This window comes from Thamnophis elegans, chromosome Z, assembly GCF_009769535.1.
Source record: "Thamnophis elegans isolate rThaEle1 chromosome Z, rThaEle1.pri, whole genome shotgun sequence".
NCBI classification, from domain to species: Eukaryota; Metazoa; Chordata; class Lepidosauria; order Squamata; family Colubridae; genus Thamnophis; species Thamnophis elegans.
The window spans coordinates 139624683-139652143 of NC_045558.1; the positions used below are offsets into that span (position 1 = coordinate 139624683).

Here is a 27461-nt window from a genome sequence, read left to right on the forward strand (position 1 = left end):
AAGGAGGCTGCTTAGGACGTCAGGGATTTGCTCTGCGGATATGGGATGCGATTAATAGACTCCCGGGGGGGGGGGGGAGCGGATGAGGAGGAGGGATTGAGGGAGCTGGGTGGGGCCAGAGGAATGGCTCAAAAGGTTGTGGGACGGAGCATCAGCTGCAACAATTATTCCGTTCTTCCAGAAAGCGGTAATCAATTAGTACCAATGTGATACACAAGTATTGAAACCCATCATTGATGTCCTTTGTTGTTCTATCAGAACCTGACAGTTTCCAGGTTTTCCCCACCCAAATGAAAATTCAAGTCCCCTGCCCAGCACCCACAGGTCCATCAGATGATCCAATCAGGCACCGTCCAAAACTGAAGATGCCTCCCAGTCACCTCATCGCAGCTGCAGGGCAAGGTGTCCTTGACTCTCTGGGAAAGGAATGTTGTTTTGACTACCTCTCACCCATACTCCATATAATCCCTCCTCCCATTTTCCCACAGTCGAAATTGTGGCAGGCCTAAAGGCCCAAATGTAAAAGGCGGCTTCCAGGTCAGGAAGACAAAAATTGCACAAAGGAACCATTGGAGAACTGGTAAAAATGACCGAGACGGTGTATCCCGCAGATCATTTTTTTAAATAATTAAAAGAAATTTAATATGGAGCGCTGAACAACAAAATCTCAAATAATAAATTAACAGTCCTTGGCAAGGGATTGACGGGAGAAGCCGGCCTCTCTTTCGGATGGTCATCTCTTGCATCACTGAGATTTGATTTCGGGATCCATCTCCGTCAGGACAGACAGGGACACTAACTGGATAATCCGGGTTGCGCGGGCTGGGAAAGGAAAAGAAGATTGGTTATCATCCAGGCACCGATGGTGGTGAAGAATGATTCAATTCAGAAAAAAACAGAGATGGAAATGTAAAGATTATTTACAGTCAGGGGTGTCAAACTCAAGGCTCAGGGGGCGGATCCAGCCCATGGGGTGCTTAGATCTGGCCCTAAGGGCCGCCCTGAAAACTGTTCTGACCTAGGCCTCACCAAATCGCAAAAACAGACTCCTTATCCCAACCTCAAACCCCTTTTTATTTGGCTAATGTGAATTCCTAGCATTCATATCCAGCAAAGTCCCACCAAACAGTCTTTCAAAGGTGAATTGCAAACACAGACCTTATCAGTCCTTGGATAGTTGCCAGGCAGAGAGCTTCCAGGCGCAACGCTGTACAAGGAAATACTTGGCAAGGAGCCTCTCAGATAAGCAAATCTTCACACTAATAAGTGAACTAATTGTCTCCTGCAAACTCCACTCTCCTTACGCTCCTATTTATTTCCTGTGGGAGGGGCCATTCAGTGTCCCCTTGTGCCTTTACTCCCGAGTCAACTCCTGTTTCTTAATTGTTCCTTTCTCCTGACAGCTCCGCGCATGCGCACATCGGAAACAGGCTCCAACTGTTCTTCTGCCCCACTCCTAAGGTAGCTGAAAACTGTCAGACAGCCGTGGCCCCATCTCTGTCTCCGACACAGAGCACCCATCAGAGCTTTCCCCACACTCCAGGACTGGCTCATGTTCCTCCCCAACCTCTTCACTATCTGAGTCTGCCGCCAGCTCTGCTGGCCACTAGTGGGTCACAACAGAAACAGCAAAGGAAACAGCAAATATATATATAGAAAGATGTTAAGATCTTTGCATGGTATTGCTTCATTTGTGGAATTGTGTTGTGTTCCTCCATTCCCTGCAATAGGAGACGTGGTTTTGAACATTTGCAAGCCTGGGAAAAGGGACAGCTTCTTCCCCCTGGTAGTCTTTTGGGGGTTGTACCACTGAAGGGAGATATCAGAAATCCCAGCGGTAGAAGCTCCGATTCACTCACCCGTCACTCGCCGTAAGCAGTTTGGTCTCTTCTCGTCTGGGACTCGTACCACCAGAAAGTAGACCGGAAGTCCAGATGCCGCGATGGCAATGCCGATGGCCGAATTGATAGGGTCGGTGTAGAGCGGTACAGCCACCAGGAAGACGGTGCAGAGGCAGAAAATGATGGGGAAAATGATGGTCAACTACAGGAAACAGAAGCGGGAATTGGTTGAAGTCTCCCATTGCCGCAGAACTCACAGAAGTCCACCCATCACACTTAAGGACTCACACCAAATTTCCGGCTCGCTCTAGTGATGGAGCGCCAAGAACTTCTGCAGGGAAGACGTTCCACCATGAATTGTTCTCATTGTCAGGAAATTAGCCCTTGGTCTAATTTCGGAATGGGACAATTCGCCATGGCCAACTGGTCATGGTCAACTCACTGTGGCCAATTCAGCACAACCACCTTGCCATGGTCAACTCGCCGTGGCCCACTGACTCGTATTTACGACGATTGCAGCTTCCCAGGATTAGGTGACCACCCTTTGTAACTTTCCCAGCCAGCTCTGACAAGCAAAGTCAACGGGGTGGGGGGGAGATGAATTTGCCTAATGACCGTGTGATTTGCAGTGACTCGCTTAACAACCATGGCAAAAAAATGTCATAAAATGGGAAATTCACTTGGATTGCTAATGGAAATTTGGGGCTCCATTGGGGGTCACAAGATGAGGACGGCCTGTATAGTTAGCATTGCCAGTTTAATGCTGGGCTGTGGAAAATGGAAGTTTTATATATTACGCAGCTAACAGCCCCTCTACCTTGAGTGGACGTTCTCTAGAAGGTTCCTTCCAGCGAAGATACAGTTGTCCTGCGATGGACAGGCCCACGAAGAACCAGTAGCTGAAGCTGTAGTAGTTGATGAGTTGAAAGATGTCTTCCACGCAAAGATAAATCAGAGCCATGGCTCCCTGCAACGGACAGACACCCTCTTAATAAAATTCTCTTTCTTTAATTAAGAAAGTAACTACAACATTAATGCTACAAATGGCAAGAGATATAAGACCGTACTATTACTGGAAAGATACAGGTTGATGCAATGAAAATGTGTAATAAAAAAATCAAGCTAAATTTAGTTTAGCAATAGCAGTTAGACTTATATACCGCTTCATAGGGCTTTCAGCCCTCTCTAAGCGGTTTACAGAGTCAGCATATTGCCCCCAACAACAATCCGGGTCCTCATTTCACCCACCTCGGAAGGATGGAAGGCTGAGTCAACCTTGAGCCGGTGAGATTAGAACCGCCGAACTGCAGATAACAGTCAGCTGAAGTGGCCTGCAGTACTGCACCCTAACCACTGCGCCACCTCGGCTCTAGTTTACTAGTAGTATGTATAAAATGAAGCGACAATAGCTATAGTTAAATAATAATGATTAATAATGATAACAATACATATAGATATATTAGTTTGATAATATGACATTTTATATAAACAACACATGGAGATTATGAGAGGAGGAGGTTTAAAAGCTTTATCTAGAATATGTTATAAAGATGTATTGGGATCTGATGATCTTAGGATGATTTAATGGAATTTTATCATATAATCCTATTCTAGATTTTGAATATTATATATAAAAGGACGTAAAAACAGTTATAATCAAATTAAGGTTGAGGTATAATAATTGTGATATACATGAATATAGGTGAATTTAAAATATGCGATTTGATATGAAAAGCAGGTGGTGACTATGGAAGAGATGCATGGAAATATTGTAACCAACTGACACACTTTCTGTTACAATTTGTAATGGAAGATGGTGGGTTTTTTAATGTTTGTCCTTCAAAAACAAATAAAAATTGTTGAAGGAGGAGGAGGAGGAGGAGGTGGTGGTGGTGGTGGTGGTGGTGGTGGTGGTGGTAGAGGAGGAAAGCCAAATTCAACAGGATTAGCAGAATATAACTTTGGGTTCTCCAATAAAACATCTAGAAATGAGTAAAGTAATAACTAGAAGTAAGTACAGGGTTGGTTAAAAACGGATTGGGCCAAACCAATCTTATTTCGGTCTCCAACACAGTGTCAAAGCGAAATGCGGTGGACATTCAGGGGTTGCCACAAAGAAGAGGGAGTCAAACTATTTCCCAAGGCACCTGAGGGCAGAACAAGAAGCAATGGGTAGAAACTAATCAAGGGGAGAAGCAACTTAGAACTGAGGAGAAATTTCCTGACAGTTAGAACAATTCATCAGTGGAACAGAAGTTGCCTCCAGAAGTTGTGGATGCTCCAACACTGGAAGTCTTTAAGAAGATGTTGGATAGCCATCTGTCTGGAATGATATAGGGTTTCCTGCCTAGGCAGGGGGTTGGACTAGAAGACCTCCAAGGTCCCTTCCAACTCTGCTATTGTATTGTATTACTTAGACTTCAGCAAGGCATTCAACAAGGTAGACCACAACCTATTTCTTGGTAAGCTAGAAAAAAGGGGGGATAAGACAGCTTCTGTCAGGGTTCAAAGTAACAGACCCAATGCAATCAAAAATTCAAGGCCAAGGTATTCCTCAAAGTCCAGATTTACTAGGCATGTCATACTGGCACAGATGGTGAAAACCTGACTCCGAAGGTCCCGGGGTCCCCCCCCCCAAAAAAATATCAAAGTTCTCTCCCTCAGTCCACTTGTCCATCCCATGGTCCAATCAGGTCACAGTCCCAACTCCAGTTGGTTTCAGTCCACGCCTCCCCAGCACCTGGTGAGAATGTCTTTGATTCCCAGGGGAAAGAATTTTGTTTTGGCTATAAGTTGCCATCTGTCTCTATTCCCCACTTCCATTTCAACAGCTCTAACCAGCCTTCCTGGGGAAGCCCTGAAGACCCTCCAAAATGGCCTGGTGGTACCCAGTGGTGGGTTTCAAAAATTTTTAGAACCTCTTCTGTAGGTGTGGCCTGCTTTGTGGAAGTGGCTTACCGGCATGTGACTGGGTGGCAGTGGCTTGCCGGCCATGTGACCGAGTGGGAGAGGCTTGCCGGCCATTTGACTGGGTGGGTGTGGCCAATTTGTAAAATGTGGTGAAACTCACTTAACAACGCTCTTGCTTAGCAACCAAAATGTTGGCTCAGAAACTCTGGCATTTGAAGCACGCAAGTCTTAAAGCTGTCAAGTTACAAGACCCTCGCACCTCTAACCCTTTAGAAAAAAAAAAACCCAGGGGAGTTCAAACTTGACAGCTTTAAGACTTGTGGACTTCAACTCCCAGAATTCTTCCTCCAGTCATGTTGGCTCAGGAACTCTAGCATTGAAGCACGCAAGTCTTAAAGCTGTCAAGTTACAAGACCCTCGCACCTCTAACCCTTTAGGAAAAAAAACCCCAGGGGTGTTCAAACTTGACAGCTTTAAGACTTGTGGACTTCAACTCCCAGAATTCCTCCTCTCGCTCTTCATCTTGATGATGTGCGGACGGGCGGGAGGGGAGGGAGCTGGAACCGGTTCTAAACGGCAGTGTAGATTTGTGGAACCTCTTCTATAGAAGAGGTGAGAACTGGCAGGAACCCACCCCTGGTGGTACCCCTCTGCTTGCTTCCCTCCACTTAAACCTAGTACCATTAAAGACTACTCGTGGAGTACGGTTTGTCCGCCAGTTACAAATCCATCCGACGGTGATGTTATCTATCCCACTTTTTTTCTAGCCTACCAAGAAGTCGGTTGTGGTCTACTTTGTCGAATGCCTTGCTGAAATCTAACTATTCTATATCGCATGTATACCGTTCAATACTTAGAGAAGATAATTGCTTCTTCCACTGGGCAAATCACTCAAGATAACGAGGAAAAGGGACAGTGGAGATTTAAGGCTTGGGTGGGAGATTGGACTAGATACGTGATGGCAAATCTGTGGCAGACGGAGTCATATCTGCCGGCCCACGAGCCATCAGCCCCAGCGCCGTCCAGCTGATTTTTCGGCCTTCCAGAGAGCCGGGGGAAGCTGTTTTTGCCCTCCCCAGGCTCCAGAGAAGCCTCCAAAGCCTGGGGGGGTGAAAAATGGGCCCAATGGGCCAACGGGAAGTTCAGAAACTTTCCTGAAGCCTGGGGAGGGCGAAAACAGCCTCCTCCATCCCCCAGAAGCCGGAAACAGATGATTTCCGAACTTCTGGTTGGCCCATCAGGCCTGGTTTTTGCCCTCCCCAGACTTTGGAAGCTTTCCTGAAGCCTGGGGAGGGTGAAAACTCCCCCCCCATATGCGGGTGTGTGTGTACGTGCATGCAGGTGTGCGCAGAGCGCATTGCATTTGATGTGGCTCGGTAAGAGCCTTTGGAGCTGCTATCCGACTCTGACACAGAAACCTCCTGTGAGTGGTTTCAGGATGCTCACAGGAGAGGATAACAAGCAGCTGTGGCTCGTTAAGGATCTCCTGCTGATAAAAGACTGGCGGTGCCACGCTTGCAGAAGTCAACATTCGTTCATTCGTTTGTTCTATTCCGTTCCGTTCCTGTTTTAGTCAAGGTTCCCTGTTTGTGTTCATGATTCAAAGAAACCAACTTGGAGAAGTGGTTTGCTGTAAGAGTTTGTTTTTGCATTTGCTGTTTAACTTTTTGCCAGAGAATTTATCTATGTTTCTTTTGGGCTCGCAGCCAGCAAAAGCCGGGAACTGATAAAAACATTTCCTTTGAAGTTCTGTCTGGCTGTCGTTTCTGAACGAACAAGGTGGGGGTCAGAACAGCATTGTGTGTTAAGGCCGATTCCTTTCTCCCCACCGAGCCAAGTGGATCCGTGCACACTCTCTCACGCGTTAGCCTAGGACTCACATTAAAAAGAAGGGCTGGCACAGGGGTGAACCGTCCCACGTGGATCATGCAGATGGCATCTGGCAGGTGTCCTTCCCGGGAGCCAACAAAAAACAATCTGTTGGGAAAGAATGAATGAGTGTCTAGAGTTGCCTTTCTGTTCCTGGAGGCCAATTTCAGAAAGCAGAAATGTACAACTCCTAAAACATACGGATAACAGTTGCAAGAACTGGGTATGTCTAGTTGAATGAAAAGAAGGACTAGGGGAGACATGATAGCAGCGTTCCGATATCTCAGGGGTTGCCCCAAAGAAGAGGGAGTCAAACTATTCTCCAAGGCACCTGAGGGTAGAACAAGAAGCAATGGGTGGAAACTAATCAAGGAGAGAAGCAACTTAGAACTGAGGAGAAACTTCCTGACAGAACAATTAATCAGTGGGGGTGCAGTGGTTAGAATGCAATACTGCAGGCTACGTCTGCTGACTGCCAGCAGTTCAATCCTCACCAGCTGAAGGTTGACTCAGCCTTCCATCCCTCCAAGGTCAGTAAAACGAGGACCCAGATTGTTTGGGGGGGGGGGCAATAGGCTGACTCTGAAAAACTGCTTAGAGAGGGCTGTAAACCCCATGAAGTGGTATATAAGTCTAAGTGCTAGTGGGAAGGAAGGAAGGAAGGAAGGAAGGAAGGAAGGAAGGAAGGAAGGAGAGAAGGAAGGATGGAGAAGAAAGGAAGGAAGGTGATAGGAATGAAGAGAAGGAAGGAAGGGATAGGAATGAAAAGAAGGAAGGAAGGAAGGGATGGGAATGAGAATGAGGATTAGGAAGAAAGGGAGGAAGGGAGGAGATGGGAATGAAGAGAAGGAAGGAAGGGATAGGAATGAGGAGAAGGAAGGAAGGAGATGGGAATGGAGATTAGGAAGAAGGGAGGAAGGGAGGAAGGAAGGAGATGGGAATGAGGAGAAGGAAGGAAGGAGATGGGAATGAGGAGAAGGAAGGAAGGGAGATGAAAACGAGGAAAAAGAAGGAAGGGAGGAGGGAGAGAGGGAAGGAAGGAAGGAGATGGGAAGGAGGAGAAGGAAGGATGTATAGAATGCATGGGCATTGTATACCTGCATTATACTTTATATTACTGCATATAAAGAAGCTTCTTTTATACATGAAACCTTCCTGAAGTATTGATTTGTGTGCTGGTTGGAGATACATTTCTCCCACAGGTAGAGGAAGTTCAAGGGCAAGGCCCAAGACCGGGTGTAAATACTCCTCTCTCTCTCCACTCCATGGGTTGAGCTCCCCAGAAGCACACTGTGCTTGGTGCTTCGGCTTCACCACTCAACCATCCTTCCAAGCCGCCTCCGTCTTTTTTTCCCCACTCGGAGCTGGGGAGACATGCCTTCCAACAGGAGGTATAAAAACCCACCCACTCTCGACTCCATTTTGTTCAGCTTGACCCAGAATCACATGTGACTGGTTGGTGGTCCGGCTTCGTCAATAAAGAGAACCTTCCTTCCCAGTCAGACTTCAGCCTCAAATTTTGTCTCCAGGGCAGAAGTGTGTTCCTAGCGGTTCGGTCCGGTTCGGACGAGTAGGTTATAACTCGGCCTGCTATGCCTCCGAACCGGTTTTCTTGGCGGTGATGTAAGCACTGCCATCTTGTTGTTTTTTTTATTCTGCGCATGTGCGCCCCTGCGCAGGACACATCCCTGAGCAAACCAACAGTAGCAGCAGCCGAAATCCACCCCTGCTCCAGTGCCTTTCTCCCAGCTAGGAACAGGACCTGGATTTTCCTTCCAACACACATGTGCCCGCCGCTCACACAAAGGGAGCTTCACATACCGTATTTTTGGAGTATAAGACGCACCAAGGTTTTGAAGAGGCAATTTAAAAAAAAAAAGGTTTTGCACACTGCAAACCTCCCAAAAACGGCTCGTTTTTTGTAAAAACGGCTCGTTTTTTGTAAAAACGGCTCGTTTTTTGTAAAAACGGCCCCGTTTTTTGTAAAAACGGCCCCGTTTTTTGTTTTTTTTAAAGGACATGGATAGCCTTTAGGAGGCTTATAGAGTGTTGGATTGGATTGGATTGGATTGGATTGGATTTATTCGATTTGTAAGCCGCCCTATTCCCCGAAGGGACTCAGGGCGGCTGAACAAAAACCAAGGGAAGGGGAACAAATACAGAAAAGTAAGACAAAAACAGGACAACGATACAAACAATTTAAAAAACACAGCAAATTCGAGTAGGGGGAAACTCAACCCCAGGCTTGCTGGGACAGCCAGGTCTTAATGGCTGTCCGGAAGGCCTGAAGGGTGGCGAGGGTCCGAATCTCCACGGGGAGCTCATTCCAAAGGGTCGGAGCAGCCACAGAGAAGGTCCTCCTCCGGGTGGTCGACAGCCGGCATTGGCCGGCAGATGGAATTCGGAGGAGGCCTAATCTGTGGGATCTAATGGGTCTATGGGAGGTAATTGGCAGGAGGCGGTCTCTCACGTACCCAGGTCCAATACCATGTAGGGCTTTATAAGTGATGACTAGCACCTTGAAGCGTATCCGGAGACCAATAGGTAGCCAGTGCAGCTCGCGGAGGATAGGTGTAATGTGGGTGTACCGAGGTACACCCACAATCGCTCGCGCGGCTGCGTGGCTGCGCGAGTGTTCCTGGGGAGTTGGAGGGGGGGGCAAAATTGAGCAAAAAAGGGCCCGTTTTTTGCTCATTTCTGCCTTCCTCAGCCCCCAGGAGCTCTCTGAAAGCCTCCTAAAGGCTATGCATGGCCATTTTGGTGAAGTGGGGGCGGGGTTTCGGGAGGCAAAAAATGCTTTATTCAGTGTATAAGATGCACCCAGATTTTCAGCCCCTTTTTTGAGGGGAAAAAGATGCGTCTTATACTCCGAAAAATACGATATGTGTGTGTGTGCTTGCCCATTTCTCCCACAGCCTGGTTTCAAACAAGCCACACGGCTCAGTGGTGATTTACCTGGAAGCGGCAAGAATGGAAGCATTAAGGCCTCCAAAGCAGGACAGGGCCACCGCGAGGGGAATGGTCCAACTCATCACTCCGAAAACCTGATCGCCAAAAGTCTAGAATAAAAAGAAGAGGTTTCTTCGATCAGTTGTTGGCCCTTACCTTATGCCAGAGCAGGAATGGAGCTCCGTTTTCACTGGCAGAGGGTTGCAATCGGGGGTGAAATCCAGCAGGTTCTGACAGGTTCTGGAGAACCGGTAGCGGAAATTTTGGGTAGTTCGGAGAACCAGCAAATGCCACCTCTGGCAGGCCCCCGAGTGGGGTGGGAATGGAGGTTTTGCAGTATCCTTCCCCTGCCACGCCCATGCCCACCAAGCCACGCCCATGCCCACCAAGCCACGCCCACAGAACCGGTAGTGAAAAAAATTGAATTTCACCACTGATTGCAAGAGGCCGTCCCAGCCTAAAACAGAGCTCGGGAGCCCGTTTTCACTGGCATAGCACTCGGGTCATCACAGGCACCCGCAACGTCGAACTGGCCATGCCCACCTCAGGCCCCCAAGGTCAAACTGATGCAGCCATCAATGAAATCAAATTTGACACCTTTGCCCTATGCCAAGACTAAGCATGTCATTTAGTCAGCATCTTCATTTAACGACCCCATAATCTGGAGTCTGGGCAACTGAAGGGAGCTGAGTGTTTGAATGGCCAGATGGCCTTCCTGTTGCCAGTGTGGAGTTTTGTTCAGCAGATATATTCTCAGTGGGCCCAGAGAGAGAAATTTCTGCCTCTACTACCTAGGATTGAACTCACAGCTCCCTGATTCCTCACTCCAAGCACGTCACTTAATGGCATTGTACAATCTGCGATCCCCTAGTTAAATGACTGTTTAAAGCAGGCCTGTCCAACCTCGGCCACTTTAAAACCTTGGACTTCAACTCCCAGAATTCCCCATCCAGCCAAGCTCTACAAGACTAAGCGCTTCATTTAACGGCATCGTACAATTTGTGGTTTTTGGGGTGTCTTTTAATGACCCCCATAATCCCTTATATCAGGGTGCAGTCTAGGCAACTGAATGGAGCTGAGTGTTTCCTGGCCGGATGCCTTCCGGTCGCCAGTGCGGAGTTATATTCGGCAGATATATTCTCATTGTGCCCAGAGAAAGAGAGAAATATCTGCCTCTACCTAGGATCGAACTCACGGCCTCCTGATTGTGAGGCGAGGGCTCCGCTTCTAGGCCACCATACAATATTTGATCCCCTAGGGCTGGCTGGGGAATTCTGGGAGTTGAAGTCCATGAGTCTTAAAGTGGCCAAGGTTGAACAATCCTGCTTTAGGGACAATTCCGCTGATCCGTCCCGGGACGAGAGGCGCTTACTAACCACAGCCACGGCATCGCTCGACAGGATCTCCATCTTGCTCAGGACCGTGTAGTAAGCCACGTTGGTCATGATGTAGATCACCGTGACGATCGGCATGGATATCCCAATGGAGAGGGGGAGGTTCCTACGGTGCAGCAGGAGAGAGAATATGGTTGCGTCTGGTGTTTCTGCCGTGGCTATTCATACGGGCTGTGATTTAGCAGCCAGTCGCTTCAGAGACATCCGGCCTAGGAGAGACAGCTTGCAAAACTAAATGTATTTATTTATTTGGTTTTTGTAAACCCCGTCTTCATTTTATTTTTTTTAATGAACAATTCGAGGTGGTGAAGAGATCTATTGCTCCTTCCTCCTCCATTTTCCCTACGACAACAACAACCCTACAAGGTGGGTGGAGCTGAGAGAGAATTATTGGCCGAGTTGACTTTTATGTATTTTTTTTTAAGGCAGGACTAGAACTCACACGCTCCTGATGATTGGTTGAAAGTCGGCCAGCCGGCTTTCGTGCCCAACTGAGACTAGAACTCCCAGTCATCTGGTGATTGGCCCAAAGTCACCCAGCTGGCTTTTGTGCCCAAGGTGGGACTAGAACTCACAGTCTCCTGGTGATTGGCCCAAAGTCACCCATTTAGCTTCCATGTCCCAGGTGGGACTAGAACTCACTGTCTCCTGGTCTAAGCACTAAAGTCACCCGTTCAAGCTTTCATACTGAATCTGCTGAATGATTGGCCTAAAGTCACCCAGCTGGCTTTCATGCTCAAGGTGGAACTAGAACTTACTCTCTCCTGGTGATTGACCCAAAGTCACTCAGTTGGCTTTCATGCCCAAAAGGGAACTAGAACTCACAGTCCCCTGCTGATTGGCCCAAAGTCACCCAGCTGGCTTTCACACCCAAAGTGGAACTAGAACTCACAGTCTCCTGCTGATTGACCCAAAGTCACCCAGCTGGCTTTCACACCCAAAGTGGAACTAGAACTCCCAGTCATCTGGTGATTGGCCCAAAGTCACCCAGCTGGCTTTCACAGCCAAAGTGGAACTAGAATTCACAGTCTCCTGCTGATTGGCCCAAAGTCATCCAGTTGGCTTTCATGTCCAAGATGGAAGTAGAATTCATGGTCTCCTGGTGATTGGCCCAAAGTCACCCATCTATCATGCCCAAGGTGGGACTAGAACTCACAGGTTCCTGGTGATTGGCCCAAAGTCACCCATCTATCTTTCATGCCCAAGATGGAACTAGAATTCACAGTCTCCTGCTGATTGGCCCAAAGTCACCCAGCTGGCTTTCATGCCCAAGGTGAGACTAGAACTCACAGGCTCCTGGTTTTCAGACTAGCTACCTATACCCCACCAGCTTTGGCTAAATTCCTTTGCTAAGCTCTCATATTTCTTTCCCCTCTAGTGGCAATCAGTTCTCCTGGCTTTCCTTTGATTTCATAAAAGGATGGGGAGAAACTCCTCATGCCGGGCGGGTTGGGAATTCCTTTCTTCCTTCAGTTATTCGTTCCTTCCAGAATTCCTTCCTTCTAAAGCTCACTGTAAGAGCATTGCCAAAAAAAAAAAAAAGACATTAAGAGTGGTTAACCTAATTTTATGAAGCTTCTTCTCCGGTAACATCGAACTGCAAACTAGGGCATATACAAAACCTTTGCCAGACCAATCTTCGAATACAGTTCATCTGCCTGGAATCTACATGGTTTATCAGACATTAATACAATTAATGGTATTTCACAAGAAGAATCCTCCATTCCTCTGCTCACAAGAGAATCCCTTCTGCCACCAGGCTCGAAATTTTGGGCTTGGACAACCTGGAACTGAGCCGGCTACGGACTGACCTAAGTGTAGTACACAAAATTGTCTGCTACTAAAAGAGAATTTGACAACTAGACAGATTATTTGGGTATTAAAGTTTCTTGACCATGTGGAATGGGACAAAGGATGAATTACCCTTAAGATTAGTTGTTCTGTTTGCTTCACCTAACTAAAACAAATGAAGCAGGATATTGGTACCAATACCCCCTGTGGGGAGGTAATTGAGTAACAAATGTCCAGTTTCTGTTTTGGGAGATTGTGTACGAGGGCCTACGTGACACAGGAAGGGGGTCTACATGACACAGGAAGGCCAGGTACTTTGGGATGATCGATATGTTGGCTAAGAGTATAAAAGACTGTAAACAACTGCCCTTCGGGGTTCAGATTTTGGGTTCCACCACAAAATCGTGTTCGACAAAACCGCGCTCGACGAAACCGCGTAGCTGACGTCATCAACAGGGCGACAACAGCATGGAGACAGAAGCACGCTGTAAACGCTAAACCTAAAATTAACCCCTAAACCTAAACCTAACCCCCCTAAACCTAATCCTAAACCTAACCCTAAACCTAACCTTTAACCTAACCCTAAACCTAACCCTAAACCTAACCCTTAACCTAACCCTAAATCTAATCCTAACCCTTAACCTAACCCTAAACCTAACCCTAAACCTAACCCTTAACCTAACCCTAACCCTAACCCTTAACCTAACCCTAAACCTAATCCTAACCCTTAACCTAACCCTAAACCTAATCCTAACCCTTAACCTAACCCTAAACCTAACCCTAACCCTTAACCTAACCCTAAACCTAACCCTAACCTAACCCTTAACCTAACCCTAAACCTAACCCTAAACCTAACCCTAAACCTAACCCTTAACCTAACCCTAAATCTAATCCTAACCCTTAACCTAACCCTAAACCTAACCCTAAGCCTAACCCTTAACCTAACCCTAACCCTAACCCTAACCCTTAACCTAACCCTAAACCTAATCCTAACCCTTAACCTAACCCTAAACCTAATCCTAACCCTTAACCTAACCCTAAACCTAACCCTAAACCTTAACCTAACCCTAAACCTAACCCTAAACCTAACCCTTAACCTAACCCTAAATCTAATCCTAACCCTTAACCTAACCCTAAACCTAACCCTAAACCTAACCCTTAACCTAACCCTAACCCTAACCCTTAACCTAACCCTAAACCTAATCCTAACCCTTAACCTAACCCTAAACCTAATCCTAACCCTTAACCTAACCCTAAACCTAACCCTAACCCTTAACCTAACCCTAAACCTAACCCTAACCCTAACCCTTAACCTAACCCTAAACCTAACCCTAAACCTAACCCTAAACCTAACCCTTAACCTAACCCTAAATCTAATCCTAACCCTTAACCTAACCCTAAACCTAACCCTAAGCCTAACCCTTAACCTAACCCTAACCCTAACCCTAACCCTAACCCTTAACCTAACCCTAAACCTAATCCTAACCCTTAACCTAACCCTAAACCTAATCCTAACCCTTAACCTAACCCTAAACCTAACCCTAAACCTTAACCTAACCCTAAACCTAACCCTAAACCTAACCCTTAACCTAACCCTAAAGCTAACCCTAAAGCTAACCCTTACCTTAAGTTGAATCGACTTGCTTTCAAAGCACTATTTAAAGCGCCCTTCTTTCTCCGCACTGGCTGCTGTCGCCCTGTTGATGACGTCAGCGACGCGGTTTAATCGGGCGCAGCTTAGTCGAGCGCGGTTTTGACGGGTCATGCAGATTTTGCTTGACCAATTGCTAAAGAACCTTTGCACAATAAACCTTTCCCTCTGACAAAGAGCTGGTCTTGTCTCATTTTCTGCTACACTGGAATGTCTTACCTGTCAACGACTACTACAAACTCAAGGTTAACTGCTCCAAACTCGATTGCAGACAATACGACTTCGGCCACAGAGTGGTCAACGCCTGGACTGCTCTTCCCGACTCCGTTGTTACATCCTCAAACCCTCCACAGCTTCAACCTTCAACTGTCTACCGTGGACCTCACCCCATTCCTAAGAGGTCCGTAAAGGGAGGCGTGCGTAAGCGCATCAGCGTGACTACCGTCCCTGTCCTCCTGTCCCCCATTCACTTGTACGCATTTCTTTTGTTTATGCCAGTGTTCATACTTCTACCTGCAATCTTGTTTGCCCTCTGCAGATTGCAAGATTTATCTTTTTTGCCTCTCAGAAAATCCATACCACAAACCTTTGATCAGAGCAGTGCTGCAATGCCTAGCTTTGCCCAACAGGTGGCACTCGCTCTCCACCTGAATTTCCTCCTAAATAAAACCTCAGGAATCTGAATTAAGGAAAAGAATCATACAATCATAGGATTTGGGAGGGATCCGAGAGGTCTTCTAGTCCAACCCCCCCACCCAAGGGGACTTTAGAGAGTCTGGCACTCCCCTGGCACGCTGGCACCCGTGTGCATCGAACAAAATAAATAAGTAGCAATGCCCCCAATCACAGTTCAATAGATAACCCTCGACTGGAGACCCAAACTTCCGTTGCTAAGTGAGACAGTTAAGCGAGTTTTGCCCCATTTTATACGACCTTTCTTGCCACCATCGTTAAGGGAATCACCGCAGTAACACAGTCATTAAGTGAATCTGTCTTTCCCCGTCGACTTTGCCTGTCGGAAGGTCGCAAATAGGGGAACACAGGGACAACAACACCGTCGTAAGTAAGTACGAGCCAGGGGCCAAGCATCCAAATTTTGATCCTGGGACCAGGGGGATTCTGCAACGGTCGTTAAGTGTGGAAAACGGTTGCTACGTCGCTTTTTCCCCGTACCTATCGTAACTTTTGAGCGGTCACTAAGCGAACTGTTATAAGTTGAGGACTGCCTGTCATTTGAAGAGGCCGGTGTTCCAAAACCTGACTTTGAGACAGTTGGACTTCAACTCCCATCTTCCATTTCAACTTCAACTCAAATTCAAATTCAATTCTCAGGCTAGCCTGGGGAATTCTGGGAGTTGAAGTCCGCCGACCTCAAAGACTTCGCATTCACTTTATTGTCACTTTAAATGTTCATTAATTGGCATACATTAAAATGAAATTTGGTTGCAGGCAGATCTCAAAGGGTCACCACCACCTCCAATATACACTACATAAACAATCATCCCCATTTAATGACCCCATAATCCCATGCGGGGTGGAGTCTGGCCATCTGAATGGAACTGAGGGCTTACTGGCCGGACGCTCTCTTCGTTGCCATTGCGGAGTTATATTCAACAGATATTAATAGATTAACAGAGTTGGAAGGGACATTAGAGGTCATCTAGTCCAAACCCTCGCCCAAGCAGGAGACCCTACACCATTTCTGACAAATGGCAGTCCAATCTCTTCTTGAAAGTCTCAAGTGATGAAGCCCCCACTTCCGAAGGGAACTTCTGGTCCATGGGTTGATTGTTCTCACTGTCAAGAAATTTCTCCTTACTTCCAGGTTGAATCTCTCCTTGGTCAGTTTCCATCCATTATTCCTTATCTGGCCTTCAGGTGCTTGGGATAACAGCTTGACCCCTCTCCTCTCTGTAGCAGCCCCCCTCCCCCAAATAAAGAATGCTAGTAAATCAAATCAATGGCTGGAAACTCATCAATGAGAGAAGCAAGCTGGAATTAAGGAGAAACTTTCCAACAGTGAGGATAATTAACCAGTGGAACAGCTTGCCACCAAAAATCATGGGTGCTCCATCACTGAAGGTTTTTAAGAAGAGACTAGACAGTCACTTATCTGAAATGGTCTAGGTTCTCCTGCTTGAGAAGGGGGCTGGACTAGAGGACCTCCAAGGCCCCTTCCAGTTCTATTCTGTTCCGTTCCATTAAATTCTATTTCCATTCTATTTTCTATTCTATTCTATTCTATATTTTATGGTATTCTATATTCTATTCCATTCCATATTTTCTATTCTATTCCATTCCATATTTTCTATTCTACTCTATTTTATCTGTATTCTATGTTTTATGGTGTGCTATATTCCATTCTATTCCATGCATTCTATTCTATCCTATCCTATCCTATATTTTATGGTATTCTATATTCTATTCTATTCCATTCCATTCAATGTTCTGTACTCCATTCTTCTCTATTCTATATTTTATGGTATTCTATATTCTATTCCATTCCATTCCATTTCTTCTATTCTATTCTATTTTATCTGTATTCTATGTTTTATGGTATGCTATATTCCATTCCATGCATTCTATCCTATCCTATCCTATCCTATCCTATATTTTATGGTATTCTATATTCTATTCTATTCTATTCCATTCCATTCCATTCCATATTTTCTATTCTATTCTATTTTATCTGTACTCTATATTTTATGGTATGTTATATTCCATTCCATACATCCTATCCTATCCTATCCTATATTTTATGGTATTCTATATTCTATTCTATTGTATTCCATTCCGCATTCTCTACTCTATTCTATTCTACTTTACTTTATTAAGCCAGCCAACGTGGTTTATTTCCACATAGTTTTCAACTCCTGGCTTGGGTATGGGGTTGGATCAGAAGAAGACCTCCAAGGTCCCTTCCAGCCCTAAGATTCCATGAACATTTTTTTTAAAAAAAATTCTATATATTCTATGCCCCAGAGAAACAACACAGTCCAGCTGGGATGTATCCATGTATGCCCATTGGGGAGAAACACGGGGCTGGGCCACGTGAAATTCCGGCACCCAAGGAAGAGAAGGATCCTTCAGCCAATCCGGGACTCCTGCCAGCTTTAATCTCCCGCAAGGAATTTATTGACGGGAGAGACAAAGTCTGAAGAACAAGGAAGGGCCAGTTGATCGGGTTCAATTTCCCCCTGTGGGAGGGGGGTGGGGGGGCATAACAATCCTAAGGCTATTCCAGGGAAACAGGGGTGGGGAAGCCTTCTGGACGTGGGGATGGGAGCTTGCCAACCCCAGTGATCTCACAGGCCTGGACTGAGTGAAAACCCGTCCGGCTGTTCGGGGAGGGCGGGGGAAAGAGACTGACCTTTCAGGGTTCTTGATCTCTTCCGTGACAAAATTGAGGGTGTCCCATCCGGAGTAGGAGAAGAGGGCAGAGTAGAGAGCCAGGGCGATGCTGCCCACGTCCCACGCAGAGCCCTCGAAGGCGTCGGTTAAGTTCTCTGAGTGTCCTGCGGGGAAAGAGCGGGGAGAGGGAGTTAGCCCAAAATAACATAGAACAGCCGGTAGTCCTTGGCTTACGACCCACAATCGAGCCTTCCCTCCTCCAAGTTTCTGTTGCCACCATGTTTCCCCAAAAATAAGACAGGGTCTTATTTTTTTTAGCCTCCCCCTTGGAAATAAACGCTCGGGCTTATTTTTGGGGAGGTCTTATTATTTGTGAGGTGCAGGAGGCGGCAAACGTGGTCAGCTCGTGGTTGCTGCTGTGTTGCAATATTTTCACAAAGGCCTTATTTTCGGGGGAGGGCTTGTTTTAGCGCATGTGCTCAAAAGCCTGATTGGGCTTATTATCCGGGGAGGTCTTATTTTCAGGGAAACGGGGTATCTATCTATCTATCTATCTATCTATCTATCTATCTATCTATCTATCTATCTATCTATCTACCTACCTACCTACCTACCTACCTACCTACCTACCTACCTATTATCTATCATTCTATCTATATCTACCCACCTACCTATTATCTATCTAACTCTATCTACCTACCTACCTATTATCTATCTATCATTCTATCTTTCTATCTTTCTATCTTTCTATCTTTCTATCTTTCTATCTTTCTATCTTTCTATCTTTCTATCTTTCTATCTTTCTATCTTTCTATCTTTCTATCTTTCTATCTATCTATCTATCCATCTATCTATCATCTATCTATCTACCTACCTATTATCTATCTATCTATCTATCTATCTATCTATCTATCTATCTATTTGTCTACCTCTATCTATCTATCTATCTATCTATCTATCTATCTATCTATCTATCTATCTACCTACCTACCTACCTACCTACCTACCTACCTACCTATTATCTATCATTCTATCTATATCTACCCACCTACCTATTATCTATCTAACTCTATCTACCTACCTACCTATTATCTATCTATCATTCTATCTTTCTATCTTTCTATCTTTCTATCTTTCTATCTTTCTATCTTTCTATCTTTCTATCTTTCTATCTTTCTATCTTTCTATCTTTCTATCTTTCTATCTTTCTATCTTTCTATCTTTCTATCTTTCTATCTTTCTATCTTTCTATCTTTCTATCTATCTATCTATCCATCTATCTATCATCTATCTATCTACCTACCTATTATCTATCTATCTATCTATCTATCTATCTATCTATCTATTTGTCTACCTCTATCTATCTATCTATCTATCTATCTATCTATCTATCTATCTATCTATCTATCTACCTACCTACCTACCTACCTACCTACCTACCTACCTATCTATCTATCTATCTAACTATTGATCTATCTATCATTCTATCTATTTATCTATCTATCTATCTATCTATCTATCTATCTATCTATCTACCTACCTACCTACCTACCTACCTATCCATCCTGTGTCATCTGTTTATTAACCTACCTACCTTCTATCTATCTATCTATCTATCTATCTATCTATCTATCTATCTATCTATCTATCTATCTACCTACCTACCTACCTACCTACCTACCTACCTACCTACCTACCTACCAGAGGTGGGTTCCTACCAGTTTGCACCTATTCGGTAGAGCCGGTTCGTCAAATCTACCGAACCAGTTAGAAGAGGTTCCACCAGTGGATCCGGAAAGCAGGCCACACCTACAGAAGAGGTTCCAAAAATTTTTGAAACTCACCACTGCTACCTACCCATCCTCTGTCATCTGTTTATCAACCTAACTACCCACCTAGCTACCTATTATCTACCTATTATCTATCTATCATCTATCTATCTATCTATCTATCTATCTATCTATCTATCTATCTGTCTGTCTGTCTGTCTGTCTGTCTGTCTGTCTGCCTGCCTGCCTGCCTGCCTGCCTGCCTGCCTGCCTGCCTGCCTGCCTGCCTGCCTGCCTGCCTGCCTGCCTACCTACCTACCTACCTACCTATCTACCATGTTTTCCCAAAAATAAGACAATGTCATATTTGGGGAGGTCATATTATTTTTGAGGTGCAAGAGGCAGCAAGCATGGTCACCTCATGGCTGCTGCCGTGTTGCAATATTTTTGGGGAGGGCTTATTTTCGGGGGAGGACCTGCGCTCAAAAGCCCAATTGGGGTTATTATACGGGGAAGTCTTATTTTCAGGGAAATAAGGTATCTACCTACCGTATTTTCACCCATATAACCCGCCCACGCAAATAACCCGCCCACGCGAATAACCCGCGGGTTTTCGGGATCGTGTAAAATATTTTCCGTATACCCCGCCCACGCATATAACCCGCGACGAGTAAGAGAGAAGGGAAACAGCTGAGATGGGGGGGGGAAGAAACGGAGAAAGAAGCCTGCGCAAGCTGGGGAAGAGGAAAGGAACGGAGGAGAAGGAAACAGCTGAGATCGGGGTGGGGGAAGAAACGGAGAAAGAAGCCTGCGCAAGCTGGGGAAGAGGAAAGGAACGGAGGAGAAGGAAACAGCTGAGATCGGGGTGGGGGAAGAAACGGAGAAAGAAGCCTGCGCAAGCTGGGGAAGAGGAAAGGAACGGAGGAGAAGGAAACAGCTGAGATCGGGGTGGGGGAAGAAACGGAGAAAGAAGCCTGCGCAAGCTGGGGAAGAGGAAAGGAACGGAGGAGAAGGAAACAGCTGAGATCGGGGTGGGGGAAGAAACGGAGAAAGAAGCCTGCGCAAGCTGGGGAAGAGGAAAGGAACGGAGGAGAAGGAAACAGCTGAGATCGGGGTGGGGGAAGAAACGGAGAAAGAAGCCTGCGCAAGCCTCCGATCGTGTAAAATATTTTCCGTATACCCCGCCCACGCATATAACCCGCAGGGGGGCGCTGTGCATGTAAAAACCGCATATAACCCGCGGGTTATATGGGTGAAAATACGGTACCTATCTACCTACCTATCCATCCATCCATCTATCTATCCATCCATCCAGCCAGCCAGCCAGCCAGCCAGCCAGCCATCCTGTGTCATCTGTCTGTCTGTCTGTCTGTCTGTCTGTCTGTCTGTCTGTCTATCTATCTATCTATCTATCTATCTATCTATCTATCTATCTATCTATCTATCATCTATCTATTTACCTATCTATCTCCAGAGGCTTTCTAGGAGCCTGGGGAGGGCGATAAACGGCCCCACATGCAAACTGGAAGTTCGGGAACGGACTTCCAAGTTGCCCGTTGGGCTGTTTTTCTCCCTTCAGAGGCTTCAGGAGACTTCTGACCCCTGGCCCTGACCACCCTCTTATCACCTGGGGTGAAGGTACCCCCAGCTTCCCTCCCACCCCTAGAGTTTAGAGAAAATATAGACACCCCACAGCCAGAGTGTTACTAGTACCTTGTCCAATGCGGACGATGCCTGCAATGATCACGACAATGAGGGCTAGCACCTTGGCGTAGGTAGACAGGTCCTGGACTCGGGTTCCCCACTTCACGTAGGCACAGTTCACAAAAGTCAGGAAGCCTGAAATCAAGAGGAGGAGGAAACCATGATACCCATTCCCAAGTACAAATGGTCCTCAAGTTATGACCACGGCCGAGCCCAACATTTATGTCCCTAGGTAAATGTTGCCCCATCTCGTGACTGTTCTTTGCCACAGTGGTTAAGGGAATCTTGGCAGTGCTTCAATTAGTCACGCGGTCATTAAGTGAATCCGGCCTCCCCGTTGACTTCGCTCGTCAGAAAGTCGCGAAAAAGGATCATGTGACAATCCCCGCCCCTCCAGGACACATCATAAATAAGAGTCAGGCCTCTGAATTTTGTTTCTGTGACCAAAATAACTTTTTTTAATATTTTATTTTGGTATTTTCTATTTTATTTTTATTTTATTTATTATTCATCTATTTTATATTTTATTAGTTCATTTCATTTCATTTTTTTATTTTTTTATTTTATTTTTTTATTATTTTATTTTATTTTATTTTATTATTTTATTGTTTTATTTTATTGTTTTATTATTTTATTATTTTATTTTACTTTATTATTTTATATTTATTTTATTATTTTATATTATTTTATGTATTATTTTATTTTATTATTATTATTTTACTTTATTATTTTATTTCATTTTTATTTTATTATTTAATATTTGTTATTATTATTTTATATTATATTATAGTTTATTTTATTATATTACATTATACTTTATTTTATTATAATTTATTTTATTTTATGTTATTATTTAATATTTATGTTATGTTGTTATGATTATTATATTATATATTGTAATTATATTGCATTGTATTGTATTCTTATTATATATTTATTATATTATATTATATTATATTATATTATATTATATTATATTATATTATATTATATTATATTATATTATATTATATTATATTATATTATATTATATTATATTATATTATATTATATTATATTATATTATATTATATTATATTACATTACATTACATTACATTACATTATTATATTATATTATAATATATTATAATATATTATATTATAATATTATATTACAATTTATTTTCTTTTATTATGTTTTATATTATATTACAATTTATTTTCTTTTATTGCATTGTATTTTATTTTATGTTATTATTTATGCTATGTTATGTTGTTATGATTATTATATTATTATCTATTTTATTATATTACAATTTATTTTATTTTATTGCATTGTATTTTATTTATTTTATATTTGTTATGCTATGCTATGCTATGTTGTGTTATAATTTTATTTATTTTATTTTATTAAGTCTTTTCCTCCCAAAGCAGCTCTTCAATCAGAGCCCGTGATGTGTTGTTGGCTTCGGTCCCACTGAAGCTTGACGGAGGCTACTGTGGATTTCAACTCCTGCCCCGCAGCCCGTCCTGGGCTTTTGATCTTGCATTTCCTCCTGTTTCTGAGTCATTCTGAATTCTGAAGCAATCCCTCAGCAAAGACAGGGAGCTCAATCAGTTAACCGGCCTGCTGGGAAGAGGAGTGGGTTGGACTCGGTTGATAAGACCCAAAGTCCCAGATAACAGATTTTTTTTTCTTTTCGGAAGCACAGCAGTTACTTATCCAGCCTTGGGGTTTTCTCAATGGCGTGGACTACAAGTCCCATCGTTTAGCCGGTTGTCCACTAAGATCCCTCTTACAGTGACTGCTAGGAAGTTTGTTTTCACCCAGTCTAGATGAGTCCTTTTGGTTTTTCTTGTTTCAAAAGTTTTATTTCTTTTAAGGCAAACATTTCATCATTCCTCAATCAGTAACACATCGAAGTACAATTTTTTGTATGTCAAAATAATTCTAGTTTACCACCAAATTCTTGTCTAGCCTAAGATATACCCCTCCCTCCCTCCACCCTCTCCCCCAACCCCCCTCCACCTCCCCCCCCCCCGACTTCCCAGAACCTGTACACGGTATAGATTTCTAACAAACACAGTCTAAAATCTATTGAGAAAAAAAAAGAAATAAATAAAATTAATAACATTCTACATTGACCTTAGCTTCTTCTTGCTGAACCAACTTTAAACAATGTAAATCATTTCTGATCTTAAGCATAGGCTAACTGGAATTTCTTGGTCCCATATTTATTTTGTATATAGTCAATCCATTTTTTCCAGTCTCGTTTATATCTCTCATTTGAGTGATCTTTAAGATATGCCGATATTTTAGCCATCTCGGCTAAGTTTGTAACTTTCAATGTCCATTCTTGAGTTGTAGGCAAGTCTTCCTTCTTCCAGTATTGCGCCACCAACAGTCTTGCTGCCGTTATTAGATGCAGACTCAAGTTAGTCTCTATCACTGTAAAGTCAGTACATATACCTAGTAAGAATAGCTGAGGAGTAAACTTTATCCTTCTTTTATCCTTTTGGTTTTTCTTGCCTAAATGTAGACTTGACTTTTCTCTACATTGAATTTCGTTTTCTTAGAGAGGGCCCAGGGTTCGAGTCGGTCGAGATCAAACTGGATCTTGAACCTGTTATCTAGGGCGCGTCACACACACACACACACACACACACACACACCATGCACCCCTGCTCATGCGTGCATGACACACACACTCCACACCCCATTTTGGGCCTAATAGCCCTCCCTGCAGCCTCCTGGGAGCAAAAAGAGGCCAGGGGGAGGGGGGGGCGCTGCAACTCCTCACACCTATCCTCCGCGAGCTGCACTGGCTTCCTATCGGTCTCCGAACGCGCTTCAAGGTGCTGGTGATCACCTTTAAAGCCCTACATGGCCTAGGACCCGGATATCTGCGAGACCGCCTCCTGCCGCATACCTCCCAGCGGCCGATAAGATCTCAGAGGATGGGCCTTCTCCGGGTGCCGTCGAGCGGACAATGCCGGCTGGCGACTCCTCAGGGGAGGGCCTTCTCTGTAGCTGACCCGGCCCTGTGGAACGATCTACCCCCAGAGATCCGGACCCTTCCCACTCTCTCGGCCTTCCGTAAGGCCACAAAAACCTGGCTATTCCGGCAGGCCTGGGGCTGTTGACCTCATGAATGAGGTCCAGCCCCACCTAGATTGAATGTATGATGATGTTGCTTTTTAATCTGTTTTCTCTTTCCTTATTTTAACTTTTTATCTTTTTAGCCCTGTATTTTGTAAGCTGCCCGGAGTCCTTCGGGATTGGTCGGCATATAAATCCATTAAATTTACAATTTACCCCGTTTTGGGCCTAGTAGGCCTTCCTGCAGTCTCCTAGGATTAAAAACAGGCTGGGGGGGGGGGGGGGGGCAGCAACACCTCTCACCCCGTTTTGGGCCTAGTAGGCCTTCCTGCAGCCTCCTCGGAGCAAAAACAGGTCGTGTGGGGGGGCTGCAACTCCTCACGCCCCGTTTTGGGCCTAGTAGGCCTTCCTGCAGCCTCCTCGGAGCAAAAACAGGCCGTGGGGAGGGAGGGGGCTGCAATTCCTCACGCCCCGTTTTGGGCCTAGTAGGCCTCCCTGCAGCCTCCTGGGAGCAAAAACAGGTCGTGGGGGGGGGGGGTGCAACTCCTCACGCCCCGTTTTGGGCCTAGTTTGCAGCCTCCTCGAAGCAAAAACAGGTCGTGTGGGGGGGCTGCAACTCCTCATGCCCCGTTTTGGGCCTAGTAGGCCTTCCTACAGCCTCCTGGGAGCAAAAACAGGCCGTGGGGAGGGAGTGGGCTGCAATTCCTCACGCCCCATTTTGGGCCTAGTAGGCCTCCCTGCAGCCTCCTCGGAGCAAAAACAGGTCGTGTGGGGGGGCTGCAACTCCTCATGCCCCGTTTTGGGCCTAGTAGGCCTTCCTGCAGCCTCTGGGAGCAAAAACAGGCCGTGGGGAGGGAGTGGGCTGCAACTCCTCACGTCCCATTTTGGGCCTAGTAGGCCTCCCTGCAGCCTCCTCAGAGCAAAAACAGGTCGTGTGGGGGAGCTGCAACTCCTCACGCCCCGCTTTGGGCCTAGTAGGCCTCCCTGCAGCCTCCTCGGAGCAAAAACAGGTCATGTGGGGGGGGGGGCTGCAACTCCTCATGCCCCGTTTTGAGCCTAGTAGGCCTTCCTGCCGCCTCCAGGGACCAAAAACAGGGCAGGGGTGCTGTTCTGTCCCTATGCATGCTCGTGTGACCCTCTTGACCCCCCCCCCCCCCCCTACCGGCAGTGACCCGAAAATCAGATGGTCGGCGGGAGGTGCACGCGCATACGCGGTGGAGCTGAACTGGGGCAATGGCTCACGTGCCCACAGAGAGGTTGCCATCAATGTCTAGATCCATCATGGATCTAGAATCAAAAAGCCCAAAGTGGCACGCAAAGCCATGTCACCCGGCATGCGCGGGCTTGCCCGTTTGCCTTCCGGGTTTCTGGCGGGCATGCACGCACGACAATCAGTTGTCCTTTGTGCACACGACGGTGACGAAAACCGGTGTGCCCATGCACGCCAGCTAGTTGATTGTCGGGCGCACATGAACGCTAGAACCCGGAAGTTTGGCTTTTCCGTAGCGCGATCCCTTTGCCCACACGGCAGTGCCGAAAACCAGCCTGCACATGCCCGCGAGCCAGCTGATCGTTAGACACGCATGCAGACCGGAACCCAAACATTCGGCTATTCTGGAGTGCGGCCCCCAATGAGCGCACACGCACATTTCAACATGACCTTTTCAGCACCATCACTGATCTCGGCTGTTGGCTGTTCCTGCAAGTTTAATATCCTCCGCAAATTTGGTAAGTTCCCCTTCTATTCCTTCGTCAAAAGTCATTGTTTTTCCCAACCCCCAATCCGAGATGCCAGCTACCAAACAACCGTTGCCAGCGAGCGCCGCGAAGTTAAATCCAGGTGGGAGACGCCCTAATCTTTCTGGGTATCACAAGTTCAAAGACGCAGAACTGAAATTAACTTGTTTATCCAGATCTTATTGCTTTTTTGCTTTTTTTTTTTTTAATGTTCTTCTCTTCTAACCTTGATCTTTATCCCAAGAACGGGTTGTTGTGTCTCAGGAGATTCTGGAAGATTTGGCTTGGAGCCAGATGGCCAAACCCCACCCATTCCCATCCACTCCCCAGGACGAGAAGAGAGCTGAGCCAAGGAACAGCCTCTAAGCTATAAATTCCAAGTTCAAGCCACCACTTTCTTTTTTTCTTTCTTTTTTTAAATTAATTAAACATGTTTACCTTTAAAAACAAGGGAAAAATGCAACAAAAAAAGAAAAAAACAAGACAAATATAACAGTATAAAAACGTTCTGTATCGGCATACATGTTTAGCCTTTGTAGTTCTCCATTCTCAATTGCCTTCCTATCTGTTTTAACCTAAGAGTGTAATAACAGTTGTACTAACAATCGTTAATAATATTAATTGTTCATATCACCATTATATTTACATTGGGGTCCATACTTTAAATTTGATAGTAATTAGATTTTATTCAGTACTAGTTTAGAAAAAACACGAACAAAGACTTCTATTTCCTGTTTTGGCTTCTGTTTTCCAGCCGCTTATAAATTCTAGTCCCATATTTGATAGAAATCCGATTCGTCTCTTTCTTTTAATTCCATTCATTCTTTTAATTTCAAGACACCCCTTTCTAACTCCTTGCAGACGTCTCACGAACCAAACTAGGTAACATCATCAGTGCTGTAGTAGAAGTGGGTGGGGGTCTGTGGAGAGGACAGAACAGGGAGGAGGAGAAGGACTGTGGGGTCCTTGGTGCTCTCTGAGCTTGGTGGTTTCTTTGCAGGCGTTTCACGATCCAACTAGGTAACATCATCAGGTGTGAATGGGGTTTATAGAGAGGAGGAGAAGGACTGGGGGGTCCTTGGTGCTCTCTGAGCTTGGTGGTTCCTTGCAGGCGTTTCACAATCCAACTAGGTAACATCATTAGGTGTGAATGGAGTTTGTGGAGAGGAGGACTGTGGGGTCCTTGGTGCTCTCTGAGCTTGGTGGTTTCCTTGCAGGCATTTTATGATCCAACTAGGTAACATCATCAGTGCTAGACGTGAATGGGGTTTGTGGAGAGGAGGAAGAGGACAACGACAACTATGGAGCCCTGCATAGACGAAAACTATGGAGTCCTTTTCTTGTAGACATTTCATGATCCAACTAGGTAACATCAGTACAGGAGGAGGACGAGGAGGGGGTGGGAGAAGGAGGT

The 27461-nt window shown here is 45.4% G+C and overlaps 1 protein-coding gene across 1 annotated transcript in view; it reads right to left on the bottom strand.

Annotated features, from left to right (window-relative positions):
* Window positions 1–591: 591 nt before the first annotated feature.
* Window positions 592–27461, bottom strand: part of SLC7A7 (solute carrier family 7 member 7) — a 38798-nt gene continuing 11928 nt past the window's right edge. The window contains exons 3-10 of the mRNA XM_032238139.1: window positions 21239–21364; window positions 17776–17920; window positions 10946–11069; window positions 9576–9679; window positions 6632–6728; window positions 2659–2808; window positions 1860–2043; window positions 592–822 (exon numbers count right to left, since the gene is read on the bottom strand). Of these exons, the coding sequence (XP_032094030.1) occupies window positions 746–822; window positions 1860–2043; window positions 2659–2808; window positions 6632–6728; window positions 9576–9679; window positions 10946–11069; window positions 17776–17920; window positions 21239–21364 (1007 nt within the window). The 3' untranslated portion in view covers window positions 592–745. The remainder of the gene's footprint in view (window positions 823–1859; window positions 2044–2658; window positions 2809–6631; window positions 6729–9575; window positions 9680–10945; window positions 11070–17775; window positions 17921–21238; window positions 21365–27461) is intronic.